General features: G+C 44.9%; 1 protein-coding gene across 1 annotated transcript in view; it reads right to left on the reverse strand.

Annotated features, from left to right (window-relative positions):
• LOC102442276 (radial spoke head 10 homolog B2) overlaps positions 1-19,820 on the reverse strand; it is a 29,691-nt gene extending 9,871 nt beyond the window's left edge. The window contains exons 1-13 of the mRNA XM_023761440.1: positions 19,366-19,820; positions 18,759-18,834; positions 17,075-17,143; positions 15,852-16,025; positions 13,962-14,047; positions 12,681-12,801; positions 9,280-9,456; positions 7,976-8,132; positions 6,579-6,700; positions 5,298-5,487; positions 4,232-4,346; positions 3,079-3,158; positions 2,832-2,980 (exon numbers count right to left, since the gene is read on the reverse strand). Of these exons, the coding sequence (XP_023617208.1) occupies positions 2,832-2,980; positions 3,079-3,158; positions 4,232-4,346; positions 5,298-5,487; positions 6,579-6,700; positions 7,976-8,132; positions 9,280-9,456; positions 12,681-12,801; positions 13,962-14,047; positions 15,852-16,025; positions 17,075-17,143; positions 18,759-18,834; positions 19,366-19,616 (1,767 nt within the window). The 5' untranslated portion in view covers positions 19,617-19,820. The remainder of the gene's footprint in view (positions 1-2,831; positions 2,981-3,078; positions 3,159-4,231; positions 4,347-5,297; positions 5,488-6,578; positions 6,701-7,975; positions 8,133-9,279; positions 9,457-12,680; positions 12,802-13,961; positions 14,048-15,851; positions 16,026-17,074; positions 17,144-18,758; positions 18,835-19,365) is intronic.
• Between the last annotated feature and the right edge of the window lie 2,760 nt (positions 19,821-22,580).

A 22,580-nucleotide genomic window follows, 5' to 3' on the forward strand; every position in this document is an offset into this window, starting at 1 on the left:
ACCCAGTGGGAAGTGTGCAGGAGGCAGCTGATCGATGTTTCTTTCTCACCGATGTTTCTAACTCTCTATCCCCCTCCTTTCCTCTCTGTAAAAAATCAATAAAATATATATTTTTTAAAAAGTAACAGTGAAGATTTTAAAGGGACATAAACACAGGACAGAGAATGGGAAAGTGGGTGATCCAGATGTGAGACAGCAACCCACTCTGCAGGTGAGGAAGTGGGGACGGGGGACTCTGCAAAGCAGAGGAACAGGAGCTCAGAGGAACTGGAGGCAAGGCAGGTCCCCTGTGGGGGAGAGGCACCTCTGAGGGTCACACAGCAGGTAGGGCTGACACAGGAAGACTCCCTGGGAGTTGAGGCGAAGACCTTTCCACCTCTAAGCTGAAGAGAGGAGGCTTGTTCTCAGATACTGAACCAGAGAGCACGTGGCCTGGAAAACACGTGGTCCCCTAAAGTCACAGAGCTGCTGAAACAGGACGCAGAAGTGCATCCTGGGAGGCTTCTCCCTCCACACCGACCCTCCCCCTCCCCTCTAGGAACGATGAAAACCAGGTTTATGAACCCCAGGAGGTAGGAGAAATCCTCTCGAAAAATTATACATCAAGAGATCAATATTGAGCACTAGCTGGTTGGGCTCAGTGGATGCAGCAGTTCTCAACCTGTGGGTCGCGAACAATGGAAATACATCCTGCATATCAGATATTTACATTACAATTCATAACAGTAGCAAAATTACAGTTATGAAGTAGCAACGAAAATAATTTTATGGTTGGGGGTCACCACAACATGAGGAACTGTATTAAAGGGTCATGGCATTAGGAAGGTTGAGAGCCACTGGATAGAGTGTTGGCCTATGGACTGAAGGGTCCCGGATTCCATACAGTCAAGGGTACATGCCAGGGTTGCGGGTTCGATCCCCAGTAGGGGGTGTGCAGGAGGCAGCTGATCAATGAGTCTTTCATCATTGATGTTTCTATCCCTCCCTCCCTCTTATTTTTAAGTTTTTAAAAATAAAAAATAAGAGATCAACATCTACAGATAATAGTGTCAACAATAAATAAAATAAAAAACTTCATTTTCCCATTATCATTATACCCCCCAAAACACAGGGTATACACTGAATGGCCTCCCTTCAGGAAGGGAGAACATGGTGAGCAAAAATATGGGAAAATACAATAAACTTTCCTTTTCCTCTTGAGTTTTATAAATGATGTCTTGTCTGACAGTTGAAGCAAAAATTATAACACTGTCTGATGTGGTTCTAAACTAAAGAGGAAGTATCAATTATAAGTGGTGGGGGTGAAGAGACGTAAAGGGAAGCAGGGTTTCTGTACTTCACTATATTAGTAAAATGATGACACCAAAATGAAATTCTAAAACCTTCCAAGTGACCCACAGGAAGGCAAGGTAAAAGAAAGCAGAGCAATGAAAAACAGAACAAAATAACTGAAAAATGAAAGGGCAGACTTATACCTAACATATCAGTGACTACATTAAATGTAAATGGTCTATCATCAATTAAAAGACAGATATTGGCAGATATTGCTGGTAAATGGTCTGACCACTCCAGAAAATATTTTGGTGGTTTAAAAATTTTTTAAATATTTATTACAAAACCCAACAACTATAATCTTGCACATTTACCCCAGAGAAACGAAAACTGTCCACAGTACACAATTGTCCATACTGTCTTTATTCATTACAGCCGCAAACTATAACCAACCCAAATGTCCACAGGTGGATGCATAAACAAACCTTCGTGGTGTGTCCATCAAATGGAATGCTATCAGCAATAAAAAAGAACTGTTGCCTGGCTGGTGTGGCTCAGTGGTTGAGTGTCAACCTAGGAACCAGGAGTTTATAGTTCGATTCCCAGTCAGGGCACTAGCCCAGGTTGTGGGCTCAATCCCCATTTGGGGGCATGCAGGAAGCAGCCGATCAATGATTCTCATCATTGATGGTTCTATTTCTCAATTTCCCTCTGAAATCAATAAAAATATATTTTTTTAAAAAGAAAGAAAGGCTTTAGCCAATTTGGCTCAGTGAATAGAGCATTGGCCTTCGGACCAAAGGGTCCCGGGTTCGATTCCAGTCCAGGGCACATACGTTGGTTGCAGGCTCCTCCCTGGCCCGGGCCTTGGTCGGGGTGCAGGCAGGAGGCAACCAATTGATATGTTTCTCTCACATTGATGTTTCTGCCTTTCTCTCTCTCTTCCACTCTCTGTAATAATCAATGGAAAAATATCCTCAGGTGAGGATTTTAAAAAATAATAATTAAAAAAATCACATACTTTATAAAAAAACGATTTTCCTATAGACACTAGACTGTCAGTTTTTCATATACACACAGCACTTAAATGTCTTAAAGCACTCTATCCCCTATTAGTATCCAATTCTTTCCGTTTTAGCATGTATCTTTCCACAAGCATAAATCAAAAGTATCAGGAAACAAAAGCTACCAATATTTAGTATGGAAATGCCGTGTAAATTAGATGCTCTCACTACTTTCCAAACTGATAACTTTTGTAAATTACTTTTTGATGAATGGTAATTGTTTTAAAGTGGCATTCATCCCCCTCTTCCTTTAACCGCAAGGTCAGCATTGGTAACGGTATCGGGGCCCCCACTGCACCGTCCCCTGCGTGGGAGCACAGCGGCGGGCACTCCGTTTCCACCCATTCCCTGCCACAGCCCCATGGAATTACTCCTTTCTGCCCAAAGAGACCCAGGAGACGTTCCTTGGCTATGAAAACCCATCCCAGATCTTCACCTCACCGTTCGCGCACCCTGGCTGGCATACGCTTCCTTTCATTGAAATCATTTGCTTACTTTGAGCATCCAGAGGAAGTGCCTCATCGTCATGGTGGGCTCGTGGGGCGGCGCTGTGCTCGGCCTGCAGTACGCCAGGTAAATCTCCCAGCACATGTCGATGTAATTCATCGAGTAGAGGGACCGCTGTTGCCCACTGAATAAACTGCCTAGAAACAGCACAGAAAGGTAAACACGCAAAGCATGGTTCCAACATTACACTTGGAAGAAATAGTGCTAAATAGACTCCTGTCGGTTCTGTGTTTACCTTTTACACAGCAGGCGTTGGGATGAATGTTCTCTGTCATCAGTTTTGTGAAACACAGAAAGAGCGAGGGGCTTCTGTGTCTGTGATTAAAAAGATATGATCACTCCCCCCTCCAGGAGGTGGGTCCCCCCCTATGGGCTCGGGAACTGGCTTCTAACAAGCAGAGTATAGAACGGGAAAAATAGTGAGTGTCCGGGAGACAGTGCAGCTGTCACCGCTGTAACCAGGTGGTGAAGGTGAACATCACCGGTAATGAGACAGTGATGTCAGATTCCCTGACAGGATGTGACGGGAAGCGCAGCTCACCTCCCTAGGCTCAGTGGAAGGAGGGGAAAGCTCTGCAGACCAAAATCGAGGGATATTTTATATTAACGGACCGATATTCTTCAAAAGTGTCAGGTCGTAGAAGACAAAGTCTGAGAAACTATCACAGATTGTAGGGGACTAAGCTATGTCAACTTTCCACAATGTGGGATCCTGGATTGAATCCCGGAACAGAAACGGGACAAGGGTGGGAAAATTCAGGGAAATTCCAATAGAGTCTGTAATTTACTTAATGGCACTGCAGCCATGGTAGTTCCTTAATTTCCATACGTGCGCCTTGGTTCTGCAAGATGCTATCCGGGGAAGCAGTGAGGGGTCTGCATGTCAATTTTGCTCCAAGAGAGACAGGAAGTTCTGGTCGAAGGTAACGTTGGTTGTAACTATTTCTGAATAAAACCCTGAGAGCTCTTTGCAGTTACTGACACATGACGAGTCACATCTGAAGGGTTCCACGTTTAAAGCTGGTATCTGATGGTTTTGTGGTTAATATTTTTGTGTCCAGCCCTTAAGTTCTAGAGTTTGTGAAAAAATAATGATGAGAATGGCAAAGACAAGAGGCCAGCCCTGGCTGGGCGGTTCTGCTGGTTGGAGCATCGTCCTGCGTACCAAAAGGTGGCGGGTTCGATTCCCGGTCAGGGCCTGTACCCAGGCTACAGGTTGGATCCCCGGACAGGAGACAACTGATCGATGTTTCTCTCCCTCTCTCTCTCTCCCTTCCTCTCTCTGAAACCAATTTTTAAAAAAATAAATAAAGAAAAGAGGACAAATGTAACTGCCAGAACGGCCAGCTCTGCCTGCGTCCTCTCCCAGGGTCCAGAGGTAGACTTACTGGTATTCTTTGTGATGAATGTGGTAAGCCAGCTGCAGGAGATAGGTCAGAAATATTCTCAAAAGTATTTTTGTAAATGGAGAATGAATCTCTTCAACTGGTATGCCGCTGTATTCTGGAATAAGAAAATTGAAGAGGATGATTAGTATTTTCTAGAATCTTCTATTTTCTCCTGCTACACAATCCCAAGCACTGAGTACTTTTCTTCCTAGAGAATACTCGGAACTATATATCCGCATCCACCTAAAAATCAAGTCCCACTCGAAAGATCTTTATCTAGTCACTTTACACAAGAAACTTTCAAGGTCTCGTGTCCCAATGTGTTTCCAAGTTTTCTGAGCCTAATTTGATTAATGCTGATAATTCTAAATGGATTCCAGGTCTATTTCAAACACTCAAATTTGAAGTGAGTAGTTCTAATATTTTATTTTTCAAGTAGATAACTGGAGGCTTTCAGCCCTGCCTCCCAGAATTCAGCTGAGAGGAGTAAAACCTTCAAAGTCATGAAATTTACTGCAAGAACTTTCTAATTTGAAATCGAGACCAAGCCCAAGACCACCTGACGCCTTTTCTAGGCTATTCTAAGCCATTCGTTCTCCCTGACACTCTCTGCTTCTCACCCGACGATTTAGCATGTTTTTACTATAGATCAGAGGTAGGCAAACTTCTCTGCAAAGGGTCAGGCAGTAAATACGTTAGGCTTTGTGGGCCAGTCTCTGCCACAGCCACTCAGTTCTGGTGTTTTAGGGCAGAAGCCGCCACAGACAATAGGTACAGAAATGGGCATGGATGTGTTCCAATAAAACTTTATTTATAAAAACAGGCAGGGGGCCCCTGCTGTGCTGACCCTCCCAGCTGTAGATGGCCATGGTGTTGCTATTACATCACCAGATGCCTCTTCAAGTGCATTTTAAGCACCTTGAGCAGAAAGATGCCACGTGTTGATTTCTGCAACACCTCTCCCAGCCTTTGCCTTCACCCCTCAACGTCTCCTAACTGGGTTCCTGGTGACAAGATGTCACACTACTCTTTGAACTGAAAGGTGTGCCGGACCTGGAATACTCACCACTTATTACCCTGTCCATATCGGCGAGAGTTATTTTATGGTGGTGAAATTTGCAATCCTTTAGAAACCTCCAGAACTGAAGCTTCGTCATCAGAAAGGTGTTATCCGGGGACTGCTCACATCCTAGTCTGCTGTAGAAGGTGTAAATTCTCCTTAATTCTGTAATATTTCTTAAGATAGCATATTCTACCTGAAAGGAGAAAGCCATGCATATCTTAATCTTACCCAATGAGAACGAAAGCAAAGAAACACCTGTTGGCTAGATTAATGAGATGACACATGGGAAGTAGGAGCATTTACCTCTGGTCACTGTGAGAGCTCAGTGAGGACTGTATTCTCCCCACCCGACCCCAGGTCAATAGCATGCAATTTCTGAGTGACAGGAGGAAACATGCGGTCGTCTGGACAGGGGAACCCCTTTCTTGCTGCTCGGTGCTAGCAGCCCGTCTGAACGGCAGCAATCAAATTCTCTCGTCTACAGATCAATATCCCGTAGGAGCACAGACACAAAAATCCTCGACAAAAGACTAGCAAATCGAATCTCGCAACATATTTAAAAACTTAACATGTCCACACCAAGCGGGGTTTATCCTGGGGCTGCAAGGCCAGTTCAACCTTTGAAAAGTCAGTCCGTGTAAGTCACCGTATTGGTCACTAGGAAGAAAGGACTCGTGATCGCATCAATGCATTTGACAAAACGCAACATCCATTCCTGACGGACACCCTCAGCAAACTGGGAGTGGGAAGGCATGGTGAGGAGGGGAACTGACAGAGGCAGATTGGAAGGAGGGCTGAATGTCAGGGGATCGATTAACCAGTGACACTGACTGACAGCAAAGGCAGTGTTTGGATGGGAAAGGATATGTATATACAGCCAGGAGGCTGCGGCTTGCTCCAGCTGAGACAAGAATGATCCAGAACCGGCTCAGGAAAAGACACCCACGCTTTGGCAAAATGATTCTGAGAACAGATAATGAAGACATATAATCCTGAGAAGACATCAGATATACCCAAACGAGGGACAGAACTGACCAGTGCCCTTCAAAAGTCTCAAAGTCCGGGAGACGGAGGAGCCGTGACAGACTGGAGGAGGTTAAAGGGATGGGGAGGACCAGGCCGGGTGGGCCCCGGGCGGGACCCTGGAACAGAAGAGGGCATCAGGAGAGCTGCTGAAATACAAAGTCTATACTAGTGTCTGTCAACTGTCATTAAAAAGTCAATTCTCTAAAAAAAAAAATTTAAGCCTAAATACAAATTTGTAACAGTGCGAAAGGTTCTTACCTGCTTCTTTTCCTCCGGTTGCTCTCTCTTAGGGTACATGTTTAGCAACAAAATTAGGTCCAGCTCGATGCTCGAGCCTAGCGCTGACTTACTTTCACTGCCGTTAAGCCTTCTGATAATCTCTAGGAAATGGAGGCAAACACAGGGGATAACTGTGACAGGCAATGTTGACATTTTTCAGTGCTGTGCCAAAATAATTTCCTGCAGACGTGTGATACAAGAGCATTCCAAAACCCTACTAAACAGATGACGTACTATGGCATTGTACACCTGAAACAGTATCAATTCATTAACCAACTAGAGGCCCGGTGCACAAATTCGTGCACGGATGGGGTCCCTCTGGGTCAGTGGTCCTCCACCTTCCTGATGCCGCGACCCTTTAATACAGTTCCTCATGTTGTGCTGACCCCCAACCATAAAATTATTTTCGTTGCTACTTCATAACTGTAATGTTCCTACTGTTATCAGTCATCATGTAAATATCTGATATGCAGGATGTATTTTCATTGTTACAAATTGAACATAATTAAAGCATAGTGATTAATCACAAAAACAATATGTAATTATATATGTTTTCCGATGGTCTTAGGTGACTCCTGTGAAAGGGTCGTTCGACCCCCAAAGGGGTCGCGACCCACAAGTTGAGAACCGCTGCTCTGTGTGGTCTGCAGGGATCCGGCCAAAACCCGCAGTCCAACGCCGCCTGCAGCTCCTACCTCCGCTACCGCTCATCCCAGCCCCACTGTGCCTGCCATGGGCTCGCAACCAATCAGTCCCTATCAGGAGAGGCTCATGCTGCCACAACAGCGCTCGCCAGCCATGAGCCCTGCGTCTGGAGCCCTCCCAAGGGGAGTGGCCTGTGGGATCAGGCTGAAACCGGCTCTCCAACATCCCCTGAGGGGTTCCGGATTGCGAGAGGGCACAGGCCAGGCTGAGGGACCCCCCCAGGGAGGGACCACAGGAGGGCTCCAGGGCATGTCCGGCCCATCTCGCTCAGTCCCGATTGGCCGAACCCCAGCAACAAGCTAACCTACCAGTCGGAGCATCTGCCCCCTGGTAGGTCAGTGCATGTCATAGCAACTGGTCGACCGGTCAACGGTCTGTCCCCTGGTGGTCAGTGCACGTCATAGCAAGCGGTTGAGCTGCCTTAGCATATCATTAGCATATTATGCTTTGATTGGTTGTTCTGTTCTGACATTTGGTCTATTTGCATATTACCCTTTTTTTATATAGGAGGATGTCACCCCAGGACATTCAGTAAATAAATAAATAGGCAACCGAGAGAGCAGTCGCTCCCGGGAAGCTTCTGCCTTCTGGGGGGTGGGGAGTGTTGTGATGAGTGGAGCCGTGGAGAACACAGGCCCATGAACTCGCGGCCGGCAGGGGGACCTCCCTACCGGCACTGGAAGACCCTTCACACTGGCTCCCAAGGACAGACACGGCAGACGGGGCTTGGTAATGTACTAATTCGTCGTCGAGACTTAGAAACTCCGCTATGTGGTCACTGGAGAAAGGGCCAGTATACACGCGTCCATTCTTGAAAGTTAACTGGCCCTGCAGATAGAAAGGTAACTTGTGAAGTTTAGGAAAAAAGTTTCTTAGAAAGCCATTGGTAAATGTACATCAAAATCTTTCGCAAGAATTTGGAGTTTTGCCCTGTCCGGCTTGGCTCAGTGGTTAGAGAGTCGGCTCCCAGACAGTGGTGTCTTGGGTTCAATTCCTGGTCAAGGGCATGTGCCTGGGTTTCGGCTTTGATCCCTGCCCCCAGTCGGGATGTGTGCAGGAGACAACCAATTGGTATGTCTCTCTGACATCGATGTTTCTCTCTCCCTCATCCCCTCCCTCCCTCCCTTCTACTCTTTCTAAAAATCAATGGGGAAAAATATCCTTGGGTGAGGATTAACAAACCAACAAAGAGTTTGGAGTTTCTGTTTGTTTTTAAGATATGCACTTAGTCCACACATAATCAGGTTCCTAGACTCTCATGTCACTGCAGAAATCCTCCTCCTCCTGATTCTCCTTCTCTTCTCCCCTCTCTTCTTGCTGTATCTGCCTCACAACCTCTCCCCAATTGTAAGCACCCCTGGGTCACAGAATGTGTCTTATTAAACTATGCTAATGGCCAGCAGAGTGCCCGTCACAGAAAAGGGACTCTCTTGGTATTTGTCAAACCCAGGCCATTCGTCAGCCTGATTCAGAGATGGGCAAATGACCCAGTTCAGTTCAGTGAACCTGAAGATGTTTGTGGAAAGCTTCTTGAAAAAGAGATTCTGCTCCCCTTCTACTTAGTGTGGGATGTGGATGTGAAGGCAGGAACCACAGCAGCCATCTTGCAATCATGAGGGAGGGGCAGTGTAAGGGTGAGGCTGACATGGCAGGGGACATCATGGATAGATAGAGAAAACCTGGCAACACTGAGTTGCTGAATCAAACCAACATAGAAACCCATGTTATTTTTTATAATTTATAGAAGATTAAGCTAGATTTTCTACAACCAAAACCACACACACACACACACACACACACACACAACCTCTAGATATCAGGAAACTATGTTGGTAATTATTTTTAAATTTGTGTAATCGTCTGAACAAAGCAATAAGATATCCTGTGCAAAATGGATAGAGAATAGCACGCCTTGTACTGTATTTCAAGTGCTTTACATAGTCCTTAAAATGTGACCCCACAGACCTGTACTCACCATGCCATGTTTTTTATTGGAAACCCACTCCCCCTCATATATGGCTCCGCTGGCGTAGTAAAACTTCCCGTGGCCATGACGACACCCATCTACAAAGTTCCCTCTGTATTCGTTTCTCAAAGGATACTGGGTGTTGGGGACTCTCTTTAGAAACCATGTGTGTGTCCCTAAACCATTCTGAAAAGGAAGGAAATGCCCATGAGAAATGTTCAAGATATTTCCTCTTTGTTCTTGAATCTGTTGACAGTGAGGTGTGGGTTAAAAACAATGACTTATTTGAAGGGGCAAAAAACATGGACTTCAGGGTCTCAGCTCAGCTACTTCCTAACTAGCCTTCTGACCTCAGGCAAATTATTGAAGCCCTTTGTCTTTCGTCTGTAAAATGGAAATAAAATCTACCCTGCAGGTTGGGTGCAAAGACTGAAGATAGAAAGTGCCTGGCTTGATAGTGATTATTTTAGTTATTATTTTTAATTTTATTTTTAACATGCAGATTGATAAAAAAAAAAAAATCCTACTTTCCAGTGGTAACCTTGACTAAGCCCTAAACGTGTATACACCCGACAATAGAGCTTCGAAATATATGATGGATCCGGAAGGAGAAATAGACAAATCTTCAATTAAACCTGGACACTTCAACACTCTCTCTTAGGCATGGATAGAAAAAGTAGACAGAAAATGAGTGATGACCTAGAAGACCTGAACAATCACAGTCATCTAGCTGACATCCGCGGAACATTCCACTCAACAAAAGCAGAAACACATCTAACATCCACCAAGACAACCATTGTCTGGGCTGTAAAATAAACAGATTTAAAAGGAATGTGATCATACAAAGTGTATTCTTGGACTACAGTGGAATTAATGAACTATAAAATCAACAATAGAAAGATATCTGGAAAAATCCCCAAATATTTGGAAATGAAACAACATACTTCAAAATAATTTGTAGGCTAAAGAGTAAGTCACGGGGAAATTAGAAAATATTTTGAACTGAACAAAAATTAAAACATAATGTATCAGAATCTGTAGGATATAGATAAAGCAGTGCTTAGAGGGGAAAAAAACTGTAGTATTAAATGCTTATATTAGAAAGAAAAACTGTCTCCAATTAGTAAGGCTCCCACCTTATAACTCTAGGAAAAGAAGAGCAAATAAAACCCAAAGCGTGCAACAATAATAGCAAAGAGCAGATATCAAAGTGAAAACTGAAAAACATCAGAGAAAATAAATAAAATTAAAATTGGCTCTGCGAATTTTAATGACATTGATACACTTCTAGCAAGACTAATGAAGAAAAACAGAAAAAGAAAAATTACTAGTATCAGAGGAGGGGACATTCCTATGGATCCTATGTATATTAAAATAATAAAGTAAATATTATGAACTTTATGCCAATAAATTTAATAATTTATGTGAAATGGACAAATTCCTCCAATAACACAAACTTCCAAAGCTTACTCAAGAATAAATGAAGCCCTAGCCAGTTTGGTTCAGTGGATAGAGCGTCCCAGGTTCTATTCCGTTCAAGGGCATGTACCTTGGTTGCAGACTCCTCCCTGGCCCGGGCCCTGGTCGGGGCTGTTCAGGAGGCAACCAATCAATGAGTCTCTCTCACATCGATGTTCCTCTCTGTCTTTCCCTCTCTCTTCTACTCTCCCTAAAGATCAATGGAAAAATATCCTCGGGTGAGGATTAACAAAAACAAAAAAAAACACAGAAAGAGCCCTGACTGGTTTGGCTCAGTGGATAGTGTGTCAGCCTGCGGACTGAAAGGTCCCAGGTTCGATTCTGGTCAAGGGCATGTACCTTGGTTGCAGGCACATTCCCAGTAGGAGGTGGTGTGCAGGAGGCAGCTGATCTATGTTTCTCTCTCATCAATGTTTCTAACTCTCTATACCTCTCCCTTCCTTTCTGTAAAAAAAAACAACCAAAAAGAAAATAATTATAAATAAAAAAAGAATAAATGAATAGCACATTATTTACTAAAGAAATACATTTTATAGCTAATATGTAGTTATTTATAGTTACTCTTCCCACAAAAATAACTCCAGGCCCACAGGCTTTACTGGCATATTCAACTAAACAACCAAGACAGAGATAATACCAACTTTACAAACTCTTCCAGAAAACTTTCCAAGTCATGTTATGAGGCCAACATTACCCTCATTACCAAAAGCTTACAAAGATATAAGAAAAGAATACTCTAGATCAGTGGTTCTCAACCTGTGGGTCGCGACCCCTTTGGGGTTGAACGACCCTTTCACAGGGGTCGCCTAAATACATCCTGCATATCAGATATTTACATTATGATTCAAAACAGTAGCAACATTACAGTTATGAAGTAGCAACGAAAATAATTTTATGGTTGGGGGTCACCACAACATGAGGAACTGTATTAAAGGGTCGCGGCATTAAGAAGGTTGAGAACCACTGCTTTAGATCAATATCCCTCATAAACGCAGACACAAAAATTCTCAACAAAGCTTGAGGAAATGGAATCCAGCAAGGCATGAAAAGGATAACAGCATCATGACCAAGCTGGGTTTATCCCAGGAATGCAAGGTTGGTTCAACATTTGAAAATTAATCAATGTAATTCAACATATCAACAGGCAAGAGAAGAAAATCCACATGATCATCTGACTAGAGGCAGGAAACACCTTAGACACCTTCAACATCAATTCGTGATAAAACTGTAAGCAAATTAAAAATTAAAGAGAGCTCCCTCAACCTGATAAAGGGCATCTATGAAAAACCGAGAGCTAACATCACACTTGATAGAAGACTGAATTCTTTCCCACCAAGGTCAGGAACAACGCAAGGATGTCCGCTCTCTCCACTCCTGTTCAGTATCACACTGGAGGTCTTAGCCACACAATCAGCAAGAGAAAAACAATGGCACTCATTAGAAAGGAAATACAATACAAGGCTGACTATAGGCAATATGATGTCTCAATTTTTTAAGTCCCAAGGAATCTACAAGAAAGTGACTAGAACTATTATGTGCTTTTAGCAAAGTCCCTGGTTACCAGATTAATATGTACAAGATATCATCAGAAAAATCCTCGCGATATAAACCATATAAAATTAACCATAGAAAGCACATTGCTTCTAACGTGTAAATGATGGTCTCAGGCCTCACAGATATCGTGTGCCTTTTGGGTTCGCCAACAGTAGAATAGAATCTGGTTTGTGTGGAAGACCTTTCGAGCAAACCAAGTAATAAAACAGCGTTACAAACGTCTGGTTTAGACCAGGAAATTGTAAGTTGAGTTTCTAAATTTAGCAGAACTTGAATTTCAGACTGCCATACAACACTATAGCAAATAAAATATGTGCTGGGGATCAGCAGAGTGTCCACCTCTGGGTATATTCTGCTAAAACCAGCTGGCGGGGTACCTGGACGCCATTCTCCCACTGACCACTGTACTCTTCGTTAGTTGTCAGCCATTTCATCGTGCCTTCCCCATGGCGCATGTTGTTTTCCCACTGCCCTTCGTACATATTTCCAGATTTATAACTAGAAAAAAACAACAACACAAAACACCCCACAACAATTCAGAACAATCCGTTATCTCATATACCTTTAATAGACTTTCTCTTAAGACATTCTCCCTGTACTCTTATGAAGAAATCCAACTCTCTCATGCATACAATCTACCCTGTGCTTAAATTCAAAGGATGGGTATGTGGTTGGTAAAGAAAAAGAAATCACCTTAGGAGGTAGAATAAATTACTTTACTAAACTTTCTGATCATCTAATAGTAACAAAGTGAGTAAGGGCAGTCATTTTAAATCTTTTTAAAAAAATATATTTTTATTGATTTCAGAGAGGAAGGGAGAGGGAGAGAAACATCAATGATGAGAGAGAAGCATTGATCGGCTGCCTCCTGCATGCCCCACATTGGAGATCGAGCCCACAACCTGGTCATGTGCCCTGATAGGGAATTGAACCATGACCTCCTGGTTCATAGGTCCACACTCAACCACTGAGTCACGCCAGTGGGCCTAAATCTTTAAAAATAATTCCTTGGCCATAGCTGGTCTGGCTCAGTGGGTAGAGCATTGGCCCACAGACTGAAGGGTCCCAGGTTCGATTCCAGTCAAGGGCACGTACCTTGGTTGCAGGCTCAATCCCCTTGCCCTGGGGCCTGTGCAGGAGGTAACTAATCGATGTGTCTCTTTCACATCAATGATTCTCTCTCTTTGTCTCTCCCCCTCCCTTCCACTCCTTCTAAAAATCAATGGAAAAATATCCTTGGGTGAGGATTAACAAAAATAATAATAATTCCCTGGAGTATTATAATTAGGTGATATTGCCCACAAATATTTTTACTTTATCAGCTCAATCTAAAAACCAAGCAAATATGTCAAATTCTTCAGAAAATGTAACCTATATCATGGAGATCCATGAGTAGTAGAGAGAACAAAGAAAGGCCATCTTTACATAGAATAAAGTAAAACAGAATGATTGGACAACATTTAATATGGTGCTTTTCTACATTTTCTGTAGAATGTTTTCATTACCGTGGGGTTATATTGGGTGAATTGGAATACTCCACTCGCTTCTATAGAAAATGCATTCCCTGTGATTCCTGCCCCTTATCTTCCCAGAGCCTCGGTGAGCACCATCCGGGTCCCCGCACACTTTCTGCCCAGACCCCAGAGGGGGATACCTACCGTCTTATCCCCCAGCCCTTCTTGATGTTGTGAACCCAGTCCCCCTCGTAGCACGAGGTACCCTCTTCATTGTAATAAATGGAGCCCTGAAATAAATAATATCATTTTTGTAAAAAAAACCAAGCCTCATAAGACAATGTTTTTTTATAGGTGAAAATAAAAATATACTATAAATTTAAGGAGCCTAAACTATACAGAAGTCAAACATCACACTAAAGCAAGACATACAATCTGTGATGTTTCTGTTTCGCAGTCAAGAATATGGTAGTGTCCACCGAGGGAGAATGAGATAATGTCGCAAACCAGTTACTCCTTTTTTTTCTTTTTTAAAATATATTTTACTGATATTTTTACAGAGAGGAAGGGAGAGGGATAGAGAATTAGAAACATCGATGAGAGAGAAACATCCATCAGCTGCCTCCTGCACACTCCCCACTGGGGATGTGCCTGCAACCAAGGTACATGCCCTTGACCGGAATCGAACCTGGGACCCTTGAGTCTACAGGTGGGCGCTCTATCCACTGAGCCAAACCGGTTAGGGCAAACCAGTTACTCCTTAACAAAGTGCCACTCCAGGGCATGAACAATCCTCACGTTCAGTAGACTCATTATCTTCATAACTATCAGTCAGATAAGTGCCTAAAGAAATCCTGTTTTGTCACCTAAGTAATAGTAGCGCCTTTCATATAACTGAAGGTCACTCACTTATGTACCAAAACCCCTTTCCTTTATCCACTGGGACTCCTTACTTAGCTCACTCCTCTAGGGGACTGGCCATGGTGCAAGGCATCCGGATCTACACTGAGTGGCCTCAAATTGCTTGCTTGTTCACTGGTGTGAGTGTGTGCACGTGTGCGAGTGTGAGGGTGTGATTTTTCCATCTTCCGCATTGTCAAGCTAACTTGTGTCTTCTTGCAGCCATTCGGGTGCCTCCATGGAGAACCCACCACCCCAACCCCTCCCATATATCCAAAGTGATCTGCAATGAGCTAAAACCAAGCCAAACAAACAACACAACCAAACAGTCTAAGTCTCAGTAAAGTGATGATTATCATGGTAAACTTCTTCTTGTGGCATTTTCTAAAAACACTGCTGCAGTATTTGATCGTCCCATACAAAAGCCAACAGTCTTGCTTAAAAGTGAATATAACCTACATAGCAGGTGCGGATGCAAATGGTGTGGCCACCATGGAAAACAGCTTGGTGGCTTTACAAATGTTAAAACATCAAGGTACTGCGTGACCTAGTCATTCCACTCCTAGATATATACCCAAGAGACCTGAGAGCAAGTCCCCAGGTGACTCTCTGCGTACATTCACAGCAGCGCTGTGCACAGGAGCCAAAGGATGGAAGCAGCACAAGTGTCCAGCAGCGGGTGAATGGATAAACAAACCGTGGCTCATCCTCATGGTGGAATATTATTCAGCCGCACAAAGGAGCCAAGTACCTACAACAGGGAAGAACCTCAAAAACATGATGCTGAGCGAAAGGACCAGACACAACGGGTCACACATTGTATGGTTCTGTTTCATACAAAATGTCCAGAATAGGTAAACCCATAGAAAAAAGCAAGTTGTTGAGACTGGGAGTGGGGAGTTGGGCGGGGGGGTTGGGGGAGGTGCATGAGGGGCGTGGTGGAAGAGGGCTATGGAGCAACTACCTAATGGGCACAGGGTTTATTTTGGAGTGATGAAATGTTTTGGGACAAGAAAGAGGTTGTGTTTGCACAACACTGAGAATGTACTAAATACCACTGAATTGCTCTGAAATGGTTTATCTCCTGGGATGTGAATGTCACCGCAATAAACAAACAGCGGATCTGATCTACCTTTCCCGCCTGCGGTTTGTGCATCCCAGGCACAGAGGCCGTCACGTGGCGGCCTCACTCACCTTCCCGTGCCTTTTGCCCTGGCACCAGTGGCCGATGTAGGACACGGGCTGCGTGCTGCACTTGAACACACCAAAGCCGTTCCGCATGCCGTTGATCACTTCTCCCTCGTAGGTGCTGCCATCCGGCCACGTGTACACGCCCCGGTTCATGGGGATGTTCTTCACAAATTCCCCCTGGGGCAAAGAGGCCAAAGGAGTCAGAAAGCAGGCAGAGAGAGGTTTCTGAGCCTGGGGGGTGTCTGAGACACGTCCTTGACCCCCCATCCTCATGCGTGTCTCTCCTCCCATGGAAACACGCAACTACCCTCCCCAACCCCTACCCTCCTCCTTCCTTCGCTACACAGCCCGTTCGTTTGCCCTCGCCCGGTCCCTCCGTTGGGTAGAAGCCCAGGCAGAAGAACGTATCTGGAAGGCTGTGTATAGACCAGTGATGGCGAACCTTTTGAGCTCAGCGTGTCAGCATTTTGAAAAACCCTAACTTAACTCTGGTGCCGTGTTACATATAGAAATTTTTTGATATTTGCAACCATAGTAAAACAAAGACTTATATTTTTGATATTTATTTTATATATTTAAATGCCATTTAACAAAGAAAAATCAACCAAAAAAATGAGTTTGTGTGTCACCTCTGACACGCGTGTCATAGGTTTGCCATCACTGGTGTAGACGGAGCTCCGAGCAGCAAGCAGGGGACACCCGGCCTGGGGAACATGGATTCCTGGAACCCACCCCGAGGGAGGCTGTGAGTGGGAGCTGACACCCGAGCCCTCTCTTGGAGGGCAGTTTGGTTCTAGCAAATGATTTAAAAATACATCTTCCCCTCGGCCCAGCAAGATGGGTCAAGAGAGTTGCCCGTAGTGGAAGACAAGCAGCCAGGGAAAACAGGGAGATCTGCATGGACGCCTATGGTTTGATCTCGAAGAAATGAACATACAGAAGAGAGTATATGATAAACTGCTTGTAAAAGGTAGGAGAAGCCCAGGACACGCAGGTGTGCTGTCCTTGCACAGAACACAGAACCTTCTAGAACCAGTGACACTGCTAACAATACCAGAGGGCCCCGGGCGGTAACCAGTTACTTTTCACCTACATTCTTTGGTTCTGTGGATTCCTTTAACCCATGTGCTGAATTACGTTTATGAAAGTAGTACGTTTAATTGTGGGAATCTGACCGTTAAGTCTCATAATTATAGTTTAGAACTATGACATATTACATGCTTTACCTCATATTTCACTCCATCGGCCCAAATGTAAGTCCCTTGTCCATGCATGAGTCCTTCTGAAAACATACCCTTCAAAACAGAGTGACAACAAACCCTTGGGACAAGGCACTGATGTCACACGACAGCTTCCTCCCCCGTCCACCCGCACGAGCATGACCATGCTTGTCCACGCGTTCGCAACAGTGGCAGAGCCCACCTTTGAGCCAGCCCCACACTGGCATCCATCCTGTTCTGAAAAGGGTCTGAGGAGGGTCCGGAAAAATCCAGTTCCCTACAATTTACACTACAGGCAGTCGTGGGCTGTTGTTAAATGGAAGCCTGAATTCAATCTGTGTCTGCATTTTGAGAGTTTTTGTGACACAGGAAATTGAACATGTGCATGTTAAGGGGGAAAAATTCAGGGAACTAAAACTCATGCCTGTGGCCCCAACCACAAAAATTTGTGATCCTATAATAATCACATATTTCTCTGATAATATGAATGAATGAATGAATGAATGAATGCCCTCACGGTGGCATTACTAATAAAGGCAAAAAATGAAAATGCCCCCAAAGTATCCAACAACTATGGCACAGTTGAATTAGAACACTATGCAATGTTTAAAGTAATTATTGTGGCCCTAACCGGTTTGGCTCAGTGGATAGAGCGTCGGCCTGTGGACTGAAGGGTCCCAGGTTCGATTCCGGTCAAGGGCATGTACCTTGGTTGCGGGCACATCCCCAGTGGGGGGTGTGCAGGAGGCAGCTGATCGATGTTTCTCTCTCATCGATGTTTCTAACTATCTCTCTCCCTTCCTCTCTGTAAAAAATCAATATATTTTTTTAAAAATCTTTAAAAAAAAGTAATTATTGTGAAAGAGGGGATGGGGAGTTAGTGTTTGATAGGTACAGAGTTTGTTTTGGGATATTGAACAAGTTCTGGAACTAGACTTGCCACTGAACTGTACACTTGCAAATGGTTGAAATGATACATTTTATGTTATATACGTTTACCACAATGAAACAATTAAGTTATGACACCATGTGGCAATACAAAGAAGGATTCAGAAGTGAAAAAAGATCCAAAATGTTATGTACAAAATGAATATGCCCAGCCCTGGCCGTGTGGCTCAGTTAGTTGGAGCATCGGTCCCATACATCAAAAGGTTGTGGGTTTGATTCTCAGTCAGGGCACATACCTAGGTTGCAGACTCAATCCTTGGTCGGGGTGTATATAGGAGGCAACCAATCAATGTTTCTCTCTCACATCAATGTTTCTTCCCCCCCCCCCCCCCGTTCCTCTCTAAAATAAATATATCCTCAGGTGAGGATAAAACATTTAAAAAATTTCTTTAAATGAAGATTCCCAGGTGAAAACACTGATACATCCATTTAGGAAATGAAAGGAACATAGCAAATTAAAAACATTTATGGCAATATATATATAAGTCTTTGTTTTATTCTTCATTGTTTACTAAAAATTTCTATATGTGACATGGCACCAGAGTTAAGTTAGTGTTTTTCAAAATGCTGACACGCCGAGCTCAAAAGGTTTGCCATCACTGACATAGACAGTGTTCAAAATAAAATCAGCATTAAGGACTTCCAAGTTCTTTGAAGAACCAGTGGATTTATCTGATGCAAATCGACATCTATCATCACCCGGTGCCTTCCTCCCCGCCCAGCCCCCAAATGTGTCACTCACGCGGTAGGTGCAGCCTCCCTGGAAGACTGCAAAGCCTTCTCCCTGGTACAGTCCATGGACTTTTTCCCCTTCATAGCTACAGAGAAATGAGACTCAAGGTCATGACGTGAGTGACCCCAAGGGACAGTGGGTCAGACACATAATTAACATGAATGAAGAAGCACTTGTCACATTTATTCACCCAACAAACACTCCCCGGGGGCCACCGGATGCCTGTCCCCTTCTAGAAGCCAGGCCGAGAACGGTGAACTGTGCCCAAGACTGGAAAGTTCCTGCCTTAGGAGCTGACAGTTCACTGAGGACAGACAATCAACAGGAAACACACGAACAAGAGAATTCCGTATCGAGTTCAGTTTTTGTGAAAGAAGTAACCAGGGGAGGAGGCTACTGTACGCAGAGTCAGGGTGGAAGCCTTTCAGAGGACGTGAGAGTTGTACTTGGACCTAAAGGATCTGAGACAAAACATCCATTAGAAGAATCCCGGGAAGAGGACCCCAGTTAGAGGGAACAGCAAGCGCAACGGCCCTGAGGCAGGAAGGAGCCTGAGATCTCAAGTTCAGCAGAGAGGAGAGCAGCAAGCATGGACGATACCACCCGTTAAGATCACCTTTCAATGATGAGGTTGGTCAGAATGGGGTCTTCATATTGAAGGGCATCTTCTAACGGCTGATTCTCATTTCTGGACTCCCTTTTGGATCCTGGTTCACTTAGCCCCAATTGTGGGACAATGATTGGGGATACTACTTGTCTAGTGGAATTGCCATCTGGCTTGGAAAGCTCCGGATTATCAGAGAGAGATGAGGGAGAGTGGGCAGATTTATCCACTTTTTTGTCTGTTTTTTTCTTTTCTTTCACCATTGCCTTTATTTAAGTGTCCAATTCCTTTGAGAGCTGTTTGTTTCAAGTCACTGATGAGCTTTACCTGAAAAAAATAAAAATTATGTCTCCAAATACTTGAGGGTTTCACTCGTAGCTGAAATGTTAGCTTTACAACCCAATGCCATTACCGTTCTCCTAAAAGCGTGAAAAATTACAATAGGTATTACCGGTTTATAAAAATAATATAGCCTCACGCCCTTACCGGTTTGGCTCAGTGGATAGAGCGTCGGCCTGCGGACTGAAAGGTCCCAGGTTCGATTCCGGTCAAGGGCATGTACCTTGGTTGCGGGCACATCCCCAGTAGGGGGCATGCAGGAGGCAGCTGATCGATGTTTCTCTTTCATTGATGTTTCTAACTCTCTATCCTTCTCCCTTCCTCTCTGTAAAAAATCAATAAAATATATTTTTAAAAAATAAAAATAATATAGCCTCAATATTACATTGGTTGTTCCTAAATGGTTTTTAAATTGGAACCATTGTTTACAAATAGTGTCCCAGTAAAGGGTCATCCTGTCCATGAAAAACGGCTACTTAACCTCTGAGGTCTAGCATGCTGCCAGTCCCTGCTGTGAAAGCCGGTCTCCCGTGGCAAAGTGCTCAAAGCTGGATTCCTGCAAGTTACTTGATGTCCTTCCGCCTCAGATACCAAATAGGAATAACAGTACCTTGTTTCCTTGTAAGAATTAAATAGATTGATGCGCGAAACATTTCCAAAGTATGGGAAAGGGCACACAATCAGTAATGGAGTGATGATTGCATGCCATTTTCCTGTTTGGGAACTTGAAGTCATTGGCCCTATGCCAGCACTACCATTGACTGAGCACCCACCCCCTATGTCAGCCAGAAACAGGGTGGTGTCAAGGTGGAGCAGAGGGGTAGGACTCCAAAGCTCTAGAGTCCATGGCCCTCTGCATCCGGCCCCACTGAAAGCATCCCAGTCCTGGAGTCCAAGGCACCATCCCTCCTTGTGTGCCCAGAGGATGCAGGGGGTACCCCACGCCCTCCGCTGCCGGCAGGGTGTCCTCTGAAACTCACCTGCTAGTTCCACCCCACCTCTACCGCTCCAACCGTCCTGCTTCTCTCCATTCAAAACCTTCCACTCGCCCTGGCCGGTTTTGCTCAGTGGATAGAGCACCGGCCTGCCAACTGAAGGGTCTCAGGTTTGATTCCAGGTCAATCCCTGCAGGCTCAATGCCTGGCCCCAGTGGGGGGTTCGGATGGGGAAGGCACCCAATCGATGTGTCTCTCACATTGATGTTCCTCTCTGTCTCTCCCCTCCCTTCCCCTCTCTATAAACGAATAGAAAAATATCCTCAGGTGAGGAGTAACAATAGATGAATTACTCATTTAAAAAAGAAAATCACTTTCAGTCTCCACCCCCCGACCCCCCCATTGCTGTCTTAGCTAAGCAAACTGCTCTCACATCTGAACTCGGCAGGCTTCTACTCTATAGGCTTTCTGATCCCGTATCAGTGAAATCTGAACTGCAAGGCAAGTTTCCTTTCTCCTGGCGTGTTTCTCACTAACTTTTTTCTGTCCTCCCAGGCTTGACACTGCGTTCTCGTCACTGTTCTTTGCCACGGCAGCATAAAGGGAGCGCGAGTTCTGAGCCCAGGGGTCCCCGAACCTCCTGCCCTTCCCTAAGGCCTCCTCGCCCACCACGCACCTGCTCAGGTCCTCGGAGGAGGCAGGTCCGTTTGGCGGTTAAGTCCGTCGCAGGGCCTGGGGCGCCGGGGGCTCTCGCGGGGCGCTCACTTGGCTCTGAACACCAGGCCCAGCCAGGTGATGCACTACTCCCAGCGGCGCGTCTAAGCCAGGCCGGTCTCCAGGCAACAGCAGGCCCCGCCCCTCCCCGCCCTTAAAGGGGCCGAGCTTCCTAGAAGCACGTGTTCTCTGCCCCTTTACTCCAACAGCGGTTCTCAACCTGTGGGTCGCGACCCCTTTGGCGGTCGAACGACCCTTTCACGGGGGTCGCCTAAGACCATCCTGCATATCAGATATTTACATGACGATTCATAACAGAAGCAACATTACAGTTCTGAAGTAGCAACGAAAATAATTTTATGGTTGGGTCACCACATGAGGAACTGTATTTAAAGGGCCAGAAGGTTGAGAACCACTGCTCCAGAAGGTCAGGTGGAAATCTGGAGCTGGATGCACCTGACCTGGGTTCTCCCACCTCCGCTAACTGCCCCGTGACTTCTGTCCCCCTTCCTCTTCTCCATAACAGAATAATTAATTCAGGCGTTAGTTTTCCTTCGCGCTGTAAACAAGTTACACAAACTTGGCCTAGGGGCTTAAAGCAACACAAATTCATCATCTCCTGGTTCTGTAAGTTAGGGGTCCAACAGGGCTGGTTCCTTCTGGCAGCTGCAGGGGAGAATCTGTTTTCTCACCTCTAGAGTCTGCCTTCCTGCATCTTCCAAGTCAGTGGCTGCATCTCCCTGGCACAGCTGGGAGAGGTTCCCAGGTTTAAGTCATGGGATGGATTGGGCCCACCCAGCCAAGCCAAGATAGGTCCTCCATTTCTCAGCTCATTTCTTAATCACATCTACAGAGCCCCATACTCAAGGGTCTGGGATTAGGACATGGCCATCTTTGAGGCCAGAAACCCCAATTTGCAGAGTTCTTAAAAATATTAAATAAGACCCTGCAGACAGGCACACCAGCCTAAGCTTGACACAATACTGGTAATAATTATTACTTGGCTGTCTCATTACAGCGAAGAATGAATTCTAAGTTTGGGAATGGAAGCCTCTCTCCCAGGGGGCCCGAGGTCTGGGCAGGGAGGGCGAGAGCAGGGGGGTGGCCTACACTCGCCATTGTACACCAACCACCACTTGGACTCCACAGACGGCATTTTTAGCTGCATTTTTGGCAGAGTTCAAATGGGATGAGATACCATGAAAAGCTATCTGACAAAACACAGGGATTCTTCCATCT

This window comes from Myotis lucifugus, unplaced genomic scaffold (genome assembly GCF_000147115.1).
Source record: "Myotis lucifugus unplaced genomic scaffold, Myoluc2.0 scaffold_208, whole genome shotgun sequence".
NCBI classification, from domain to species: domain Eukaryota; kingdom Metazoa; phylum Chordata; class Mammalia; order Chiroptera; family Vespertilionidae; genus Myotis; species Myotis lucifugus.